The sequence below is a fragment of the Girardinichthys multiradiatus genome, chromosome 6, assembly GCF_021462225.1.
Source record: "Girardinichthys multiradiatus isolate DD_20200921_A chromosome 6, DD_fGirMul_XY1, whole genome shotgun sequence".
Lineage (NCBI taxonomy): Eukaryota > Metazoa > Chordata > Actinopteri > Cyprinodontiformes > Goodeidae > Girardinichthys > Girardinichthys multiradiatus.
The window spans coordinates 19181532-19191773 of NC_061799.1; the positions used below are offsets into that span (position 1 = coordinate 19181532).

General features: G+C 38.9%; 1 protein-coding gene across 1 annotated transcript; it reads left to right on the forward strand.

The window, feature by feature from the left end:
* The first annotated feature begins 278 nt into the window (after nt 1–278).
* cdc34b (cell division cycle 34 homolog (S. cerevisiae) b) lies at nt 279–9275 on the forward strand. The gene is made up of 5 exons (XM_047369092.1): nt 279–1041; nt 1899–1985; nt 2087–2184; nt 5294–5428; nt 7489–9275. The coding sequence occupies exons 1-5, from the start codon at nt 856–858 to the stop codon at nt 7697–7699; spliced, it is 717 nt and encodes a 238-aa protein (XP_047225048.1). The 5' UTR covers nt 279–855; the 3' UTR covers nt 7700–9275.
* The last annotated feature ends 967 nt before the right edge of the window (nt 9276–10242 follow it).

Below are 10242 nucleotides of genomic sequence, written 5' to 3' on the forward strand. Positions count from 1 at the left end.
ATGAGAAATGTTTTTTTTTTTCCCCTCTTGGAAATAAAGACTTAATAGATCCTTTCTTTCTTTTCTGCTTGGAATTTAGACTTTTTTTAAATTTAGATATCGAGTGCAAATAGAACCACTTTACTACATGTATTGAATTCTTTTTAATGAAGCTTTCAATTAAGTTATTTGTTTATTCATAGTGATTCTTAGTTTCCTTTAAAATATTGTCCAAATGGCAAGGGCAAGAAATGCCACTGACGTGTAAAAATTGGACTACAAGTCCCATGCAACACCAGGCGCCATTACCTGTTTTCAGAGTACAGGGGACTCCTTTTATACAACATATTTCCCTATCTAGTCTTCTCCGCCTGTGGTTAGGGGTACATAGCTAACAACTATCCGCAGAGTGATAGTTTAGAACAGTTCGGGATGACTGCTTGTGTTGTTGTTGTCTGAGTTCGGTGTTGTTCGCAGTTACAAAGTGTTTCCGCCGCAGTTAGATCGGCTCCAGCTGCTCGGTAAAGGGACAGCTTGCAAGCTAACATTAGCCGATAGCCTGTGGTAGATTTACGGGCTTATATCCGCTGCTGTCCTGCCAGGTAAATATGCCAAAGCTGCTCAGCCACAATGTTTTTCTCGTTTTCGCAGCATTGACGGTGATAATTAGCCTTTTCTGAGAAGCTTTGTTTGGCTTGTGGGCTGGTTCGGCCTGTTTATTTGTTTTTCTGAACATTACAGAAAGGAGACAAAAAAAAAGCAGAAGTTGTAGTTGGGGGTAGGCTGTTTGGTTAGCTAGGGTAACATAGACGGTTTGGTGTAAACAAAGGCTTCAGCTGCTGACTCCGGATTATCGTGAAAGCTTCACAAACCAGTATGGCGCAACACGACCCCTCTCATGTAGCCAGCTCACAAAAAGCACTGATGTTGGAAATGAAGAGCCTTCAGGAGGAGCCTGTTGAGGGATTCAAGATAACTCTGGTGGACGAGGCTGATCTGTACAACTGGGAAGTGGCCATCTTCGGACCACCAAACACTCACTATGAAGGGGGATATTTTAAGGTAAGACCATTGTATTGTCAACTAAGTTTAAGATTGACACACGGAGAAAAGAAAACATAATAGATCATCTCAGCTGTATGCAGGGTTTCTTTGTAGTCTGGAAAAGTATAGGATTTAATAATAGAATAATATATTTGCTTATACAAGGTTTATTCATCCATATGCCTGTTTGACATCCATCCATCTCCCTAACTTATTCTTCCATCCATCATTCCATCCACCCATTAAATTCAATTTATTAAAGAAGCACTGATCAAGCTTATCCTCACCAATACTGATTTCAGATTGTGTGAAACGTTTTTTGTTGTTCCAAGGACTATAACAGAGAAAAGAAGTGAGTTGTGCTACAGGATCTTTGAAATAGAGGAATTAGTTTGTGAATTCAGCGGAAAGGGGGAAAATAAACGAGAAGATTATTCAGTTTTTGAATCAAAGCATATATCCCTAAGCTTTAATTGATTTTTAAACCTTAATAAAAATCTAAAATGTGGGAGTTTTTAGTTTTGACGCACTTCATGAGTCTGTCAGGAGAAAATCCAACATTTTTCAGTATTTCCTGCCAATCACTAGTCAGAAATTTCAGGAATCTGAACTCTGGCTTGGTCCGTCAGTCTGTCCATCCATCCTTATGTTTTTTGTTATTTTTTTTTGTCAAGGATCCATATTTAAAGCCTTTCTACAGTGGACTCTTTTTGCCGCAAACTGAATAAACATAAACCTAAACTCAAAAGTTTTGAAATAAGAAAATTTGGCTTTGAAAAGGCTATGAAAAAAAAGTTCTGAATTTTGACATGAAAATGTGTTGTAGCCCTGTGCATGTAAAGTTCAGTCTTTTTTTGTTTTGTTTTTTGTTTAAGGCTCGGATCAAGTTTCCCACAGACTATCCGTACTCCCCACCTGCTTTCCGCTTCCTCACCAAAATGTGGCATCCCAACATTTATGAGGTCAAGTATCAGGGCCGAACAGCCCGTGTTTTTCTTAACATCATGTACTTAAAAATACACAGTCAGCCTGTAGTGAAATAAAATGGTTTCCTATCTTTTAGAATGGGGATGTGTGCATTTCTATACTGCACCCACCAGTGGACGACCCACAGAGCGGAGAGCTGCCTTCGGAAAGATGGAATCCTACCCAGAATGTCCGGTCAGCAACTCCCTCATCATCATCTCTCCTCATATATCTCTCCTTTCTGATCCTTTCTCCTCCAAGCTTTGTCCTCCCTCCACCGCTTCAATAATTTAGCCGGCTCCGACTCTTATTGCATGACCTACATTATTAGTGTTATCTTCTTCACCTGTTCAGAGAACTTAACACTGGATCCACTCACTAAAGTACTTTAAAATATTCTTTTATTAAACGTTGTGGTTAGATCGTATCGTTTTGATGACTTGGCTGAGCATATCTATTCTCATAACCATAATAGTTTTGAAAAACAGTCAAGAATCATTTTCCTTCAAGATGCACCGACAATTCAGGTGGGGATCGGAACTGGACGATTTTCAGCTCTGCCCTGACTGATGACCGGCCTGCCGGAAACTCAAAAATCCGACCTTTTTCTGATAAGTGAACGCATCATACCTAATTGTGACTGGGTCGGTTGACAATGACACTCTTTGATATGGAAGTTGTTACTGAGTAGGGTTGTCAAAATATTCCAAATATCAATATAATTGTTATTGGTGTGAGCTCCTACATCGAAATGCGCTACCCGGGTACAGAGTTCGAACCTAGCAGCGCTCCGGCCTTTTTCTTTTCAAAGTTTTTTAAGAACAACAATACGGAACATGGCGCAAATCAAGCTAAAAGAAACACAGACAGGAGTACGAAGGAAATGAACAAAAAGGATACAACTTAAGGATACCATAAACACAAAATGTCAGGGGTTTCAAATCATTCCAACATACAAAATAATAGAAGTATATTAAAATGTTTTAAAAGATGACATGTTCTAAAGGCTTTTTTATTCTTGATGTTTATTATTGAAAAAACATAATGGTTTATATACAAAGTAATTCAAACAATCCTTTATTTGTCCATCAGCAGTAACATTTATTTCTATCAAAATCAAACTTGTAGGGAATTGGAAGCACACAGTGGCACACTAAAGATAAGCACTTATAACCAAAGAAAATAATTACACATCTGAATCAAAGGGACATTCTCCCATAAAGGATATTAACATTAAACTACGTGTTAACTTGTGTACTTTAATTACATATTTTTTTAAATAATGGCTGACTTGTCCCGTACTTATTGATTTCGTCCCAATAAAGGAAGTTAAAACATCATTATATTGTTATCTAGTATATTTTATTTTCTCGTAACTACAAAGAACCCTGTTTCTTCCAAAAATGATATTAAGACCTTTCTTAGCATCGATATCGAGTTTATTAAGTGAAGAAGACTCAAAACTACTTATTTTTAGCATCAGTAAGGAGTTACCAGTAAGGTCAGAGGATGGTAATAGTTATTTTAAAGGAATCTAATTTCCATGACTTGAAACATGTCTTCAGTTCATTCAGGGTGGGAGAGAGCAGATAATAGGAAGGATAAACAGAGAACCCCAGAGTCCCGCTGTTTTATCCTTATCAACCTCTGTCTGTCATGGAACAATGCTGGATTTGGAAATATTGTCTACGTTCTTCATGGAATACACACAGAAACTGCCTTTTTAGTAAGTACAGCTAATGGCTAATATAAGTCAAAGACAGTTTAAAACTCTGTAAGCATTTATTACTCAACTGCTTTCTTCTGGTAAAAATAGTTAATGAGCGCTCATGGTAGAAGCCTAGAAAAAACTATAGAAATATTATCAAGAGAAATGGAAATTGATATTCTGATCTGTGCGTCTGTAATTTTCATGCAAGTTTTACAAACAGATTAAAGGTGCTTTAGGTATTATCTTCCTTTTTAAAGGGAAAAACAAACACAGGTTCCATTAATGCTGTTACAGCAACGGTGCTGGCTGGGCTCCAGGTCCAGGGCTCTCAATTAATCCTCTTACAAGCTGTAATGTCCCCTGAGAGAAAGAAAATTTCAGTTCTAATCTTGTCGCCTGCTCACCTTGACCAATCATTTTCAGTTCCACCGGTGATCTGTTTCAGGTTTTCCTGTAATGTCATTCAACATGTAGAATGCTGCTTCCAGGTAATTTGAGTCAGCACTTTGCACGAATGGACCTGAGCTGCAGCTTGACGTATAGAGTTACCAGGAATAAAAAAAACCCAGAGTTAGCTGCTTCACCTGCATGTTGAGTTCCTGTTGAAGTTTGGTTCTGTCAAAGGGTCGTAATATTATTCACAAGTATCTTACTTTGCCCGCTGTTTGCAGTGGCGATTAACACAATTGCTTAATATTTAGTTTTATTTTGTCATTTACAGTGTAACCAAAATCCATTTCAGTAACACTCTTTCCATTACAGAGACTTTTGTAACTATGACTTGAAGAGTTAGAGTTGGGAAAAAAAAACCTATAGATTTTAAAGTTTCAATAATTATCATTTTTATTTTTTCAGCACCATTGTCTGTTGCTGTCGTAAGATAATCTTTCCTATCCGAACACTATTAATAAGGTTACATAGATTTACCTGACACGCCTATCTTTTGCTTTGAATGTGTTTTCTACTTTGTGTTTGCTAAACACAGAGGAAATGGTGAAGCAGGAAGCAGAAACTGCATAGCTTGCTTCAGATCAGTGGGTTTAGCTTTTACAGAGTAATGGCAGGCAATGATTTCAAATCAGGTACAAACCCAGTGCCACGGTTGATGCTGCTGCCGCTGTGGCCACAAACCGCAGCTGCTGCATCCTGCTCCGAAGCTGGCCCACATAACATTATTCACTAGACCACTTTCTTAGATGAGAAGCTTCTTCTTTCAGAAAAACCTTTGTAATAATTATATTTGCTAACTTGACCTAAATATCTTGGGATTAAAATACATTTGTATTTGTGGCAATATAAAATATATGCTGAGTGGTTGTTAAAGCTGTATATATCCTCTGTAGAAGGACCAAAACTAAGTCACGCTTTCATAATAGACAAAAAGAGACGAGGGGCATCTACTAATGATTTTATTATTTCAGTTTGTCAAATAACTTTTTTGTACTGAGGTATATAAGCTTGGAAGCATGGCCATGTTAAAAGGTGATAAAGATCAAACAATCCTTTAGACTATTTGTGTTTGTATTCTGTTCAAAGCCGACAACAGTGCAATATCAAAGTAATTTGTCGTTTTTCCTTTGTGTTTGCTTTCAGAACCATTTTACTGAGTGTGATCTCTCTGCTGAATGAGCCCAACACCTTTTCCCCTGCCAACGTGGACGCCTCTGTTATGTATCGCAAATGGAGGGACAGCAAAGGCAAGGACCGAGAGTATGTAGAGATCATCAGGTAAGCAGCCTATGTATCCATAGGGGTAGATTAGCTCACTTTATTGTTTTAGCCATTTAGCAGTTGTCATGTGACAGTCTTTAGTTACCCACACTGCGGAAATGCTTGCAAAAATCTTCATACCCTTTGCACTAACCTGAATGTTTTTTTCTTGGGATTTTTGTGATAAACTAATATAAAGTAGTGCATAATTGTGAAGTGGAATAGAAATTTTGACATATCAATAATAGAGAAAGTGTAGTGTGTGGCATTTGTATTCAGGTCATGCTAGCTGTGTCCCCTACATGACCTTTGGCAAACAGGGCTTTCTTCTTGCCGCTCTTCCATAAAGGCCAGATTTGTGGAGTGCTCAGCTAATAGTTGTCCTGGCAACAGATGCTCCCATCCAAGATGTGGATCTCTGCAGCTCCTCCAGAATTAGCAAAGGCTTCTTAAATTAAATTAAATGGACTGAATTTATATAGCACTTTTCCAGTCATACAGACCGCTCAAAGCACTTTACACTAGAGCCACATTCACCCATTCGCACTCACTAACGCTCACACATTTATACACCGATACGCAGATCAGTAGGCAACTTGAGGTTAAGTGCCTTGCCCAGGGGCACATTGACATATGGAGGAAGCTGGAATCGAACCCACAACCTTCTGATTGCAAGACAACTACTCTTCCTACTGAGCTACAGTCGCCTTAACTGTTTCTGTAATGCCCCTTTTCCACTGGCTCGATTTGGCCAGCCCAGAACAGCTCCGCACGGCTCTGCACGTTGTGTGTTGCATAGACCCGCTTTTTCTCCGCTTAAGGGAACACCTCCTGGAGGCGCGGCTTTAAAGCATCATGTGTCGAGCTGCATAACCTCGAATAAAAAAACCCAACCGCCAATGCAAAGAAGAAAAGACCGAAACACGTTACAAAAACAAGAAGTAACACGTCTATTGCCTGGGGATTAAATCTGCTGAATGCATTGACAATCAGATTTGATGAGTAGAATTTTGACATCCATTTTATTATTATTATTAAAGATTTCACCTTCCCTTTAAGAGACTTGGAAAGATTTTAAGTAGGTCCCATTTTATTTCTAATAGTTGTTGCCTGTCTATTTATTCAGCTGCCGCTGAATATTGCAGTCTCCTATGATCGCCAGAAAAGCTTGCGCCTCGCCATTGCTCCTAGGGGTGACTTCCGGATAACTGTGCGGACTCCATCATATGTTCCTCTCACTCACTTGAATACACGTTTGAAAATGCCGGTTGTTTTTTTCACGCTGGTTGACTCTTACTGCTGTCCGCGCCCACGGCCAATCAGTGAACAGCCGTTTGTTTACGTCACGTGCAGTACCGACTCGGCCTCACTTAGCCCTGCTAAGAAGAAGGTACCAAAAAAGTAGGTACCGGTACTGAAATAACATTAATGGAAATGCTCATGAAGTGAGCCGAGTGGAGCCGAGTCGGGCATAATTAATGCCCTCCTCTCTCAGCCTGCTGTACTGTACACTGTTTTCTTATGATGAATTGAACAATGCTCAGTGAGATCTACGAAGGTCAGGGTATAGCTTTAAAAACTAACCCTGTTTCAAACCTGTCCACAATCATGATCTTCTTTCTGCTGAATTTGTTGGTCTCTATGATGTTCTTTGTTAATCGGTGTTCTCCAGTAAACCTTTGAGACCTTCATAGAACATCTGGATTAATACTGAGATTAAATCAAAAACTGATTGGGCTCTTTTTACTAAGTAGGTGACTTTTGAACCAATTGGTTGCACTGGATTTTATTTAAGGGCTAATACAAATATGTGCCCCAGTTTTAATATTTTTATTTGCAAAAAACTTTAAAAAGAGTTTGTTTTCCTTCCACTTCATAATTATCAGCTGCTATGTGTTGGTTTATCTCACAAAATCTCAATAAAATTCATTAACATTTGTAATTGTGATTTAAGAACACGTAAAGAAGCATAAAATGTATTCATACTTTTGCAAGGTGCTGTTTTTCACACCTCTTTAAAAGCTTTGAATTTATAGAGGCCACAAAACTGTAACACTGATCCCCTGAATCTCCTTCAGGAAACAAGTGATGGCCACCAAAGCGGAAGCTGAGCGCGACGGAGTCAAGGTGCCCACCACTCTGGCCGAGTACTGCGTCCGCACACGCGCCCCTGCCCCCGACGAGGGCTCCGACCTCTTCTACGACTATTACTATGACGACGACGACGTGGAGGGAGAGGACGGCGACTGCTGCTACGACGAGGACGACTCTGGCAACGAGGAGTCATGACATGCTTTGTGGTAGAAGCGCCTAATCTGTCCGACAAATTCTCCTCCTTTCTCTCTGCCCGGATTGCCAGATACTCCAGGTTTACAACCAAGATTGGAAGCTTCCTTCTTCTAAGTAAATAAGAGCCTTTTTTTCCTCGAGCCTTAGAGGTTAAAAGTTGATGCCTCGGCCTGAGAGGGTCAGACTCAGTCAAATTTGCACCAGCAAAAAAAAAAAAAAAAAAAGTCACCAGTTCCTATATGTTTCTGGTCCTCATCATCACCTACACCTTATTGTGAGAGAATTACCTAAATTCTCAGATATTCCAGCGTCGTTAGATCATGTGTTTAGAATAAAGTGTTGTTATTGGGTAAGTACCAACCAATGCTAACAATTACATTTTCACTGGTGTCAAACAGTACTTAGCCTCTTTCCCACCTTCTCATATTAGTATTTCTCTAATTGTAAGTGGCTGCTGCTCTCTGATGGAAATTGACGACTTCACGCAGCCTGATTGTGCTGGACAAAGCTCTGCAAATGTCAAACGTTTTTCAGCGTCTCTCTCTTTGATAGGACAAATCACGAATGAATTGTTACGTGACAGTGTTTTTCAAAATTCTTGTGCATGCCAGAGCATCTTCGAAAGCTTTTCACGTCTCTCTTATTTACTGGTGGACAGTTTCGCTCCTTCACGATCTGTGACAACACAAAGACCTTGACGTGATGATGACGAGGCGCCCAGCTGAGTCCGCAGCTCAGTTCCTCACATGAACATTTTTACTAACATGAAACTGATGTTTGTTGGCTTTCTTTTGGTTACTGTTGGACGCATTTCTCCGAGGCTGTGTTGTTTGGAGTCGCTCGGACTTCCGAGACGTGTAAAATGACCGTGTTTTGGAAGGGGAAAGGCGACAGAAGTAACTGCTGATCAGAATTGTATTTCTCCTTAGGCTCGGTCTCTGCGACGCCGGATGGACCCAAAGACCTAAAGTATAGTGTAGAAGAAATCCATCAGCGTTTTGACTAGTGTTTGACGTGTTCTCTGTCTTTGTTTTCTTTTTGCTCTCCTGCAAGCTTCATCATTATAGATGACTTTTTTTTGTTAGACATTTTGCCTGCACTGTTTACTCAAATGGTTGGCCAAGAGACCTGTAGATGGTGCGTGTAAGAAGGTGGACTGCTGGGATTACTGAAGTTTTCACCCCTGCAAGTGGAAGTAAAAAGAATCAGACCACCCTGTTTTATTTTTCATGACTATTCATGTTAGTTAAAAGTGAACAGATTTTGATAATATTTTTAGAGTGTATGGGTGTCCTGCGTGCATTTTATTTTCCTGCCAGCAATATTAATTTTATCTTTTCAATTGGGACATCATAATGAATTTCTCAGGAGAAATTACATGCGACAAAACAATTAAGACAAGCAACTAATTTCCTCTTGCGGTGGTCTTCAGTGTTGATTTACAGCTTCTACAGGAACCATAATCAATATGCACACGTAGCTGTACAAATGATCACCATGTTGTTTTATTTACCCGTGTCTGTTTTTTATTTCAGCTATTTAAAACCGAGAAATAAAGATTTATTTGAAAGAACAATATGTAGTCTATTGTGGATGGATGATTCTGAGTAAATGCTTGTTTGTTCCTACTTAGTTGATAATAGACCCTTAATATTTGTACAGGGTTCCTATATAATCTTAAAAAGTGTGGAATTTGATTTTTATTATTTTCAAAGTATGGAAAAATTAAAGTAAAAAGAAAAGTAAATTTTCAGACTAATTACATTACCTAAAAGATAAAAATCTGAATTTCTAAAACTCGAAGGGCTTTATGCATTATATTTAGATGACAACCATTATCTTTAGTTTGAATCATCAAAACTGGAGTTTTTGTCCAACTTATTGGTCATTTTAGTTTTTGAGTTAATAACAGATAAACACATACACCTTCAAAAATACTGCTTTTTTTTTTTTTTTACCTCAAGATCCTTTCACGTCTAACTTTTAAACTGGGTGTGTAAATATCTGTCAAATGACTCATAAAATTGTCCAAATAATAGCATGACATCCAGTGAATCCATTTTGTAGAGTGTGATTACTTCCTGCATTCCTGCACACAGATAAACTTAAAAGTTGAAATAATGGCAAATAATGCAAAATTGGAGAGTAGTAGGAGAATCTAGCAGAGTGAGAAAAAGTGGTCAGTATGCCCTACAGCAGCCTTAGTCTATAACAGCATAACTGCAGAGATAGCCCAGGATAACTTAAACCAGTCTAACTATAAGCTTTATCAAAAAGGAAAGTTTTAGCCTTAAAAGTAGACAGGGTGTCTGCCTCACGGACTAAAACTGGGAGCTGGTTCCACAAGAGAGGAGCCTGATAATTAAAGGATCTGTCTCCCATTCTACTTCTAGAGACTCTAGCAGCCACCTGTAAACCTGCAGTCTGAGGACAGGTGCTCTGTTAGGAACATATGGAACAATGAAATCTAATCAAATCTTTAAATTTCTTCATAACTCTAAACAATATTGGAAAATGTGAATATGTGGGCATATTCTGCTATT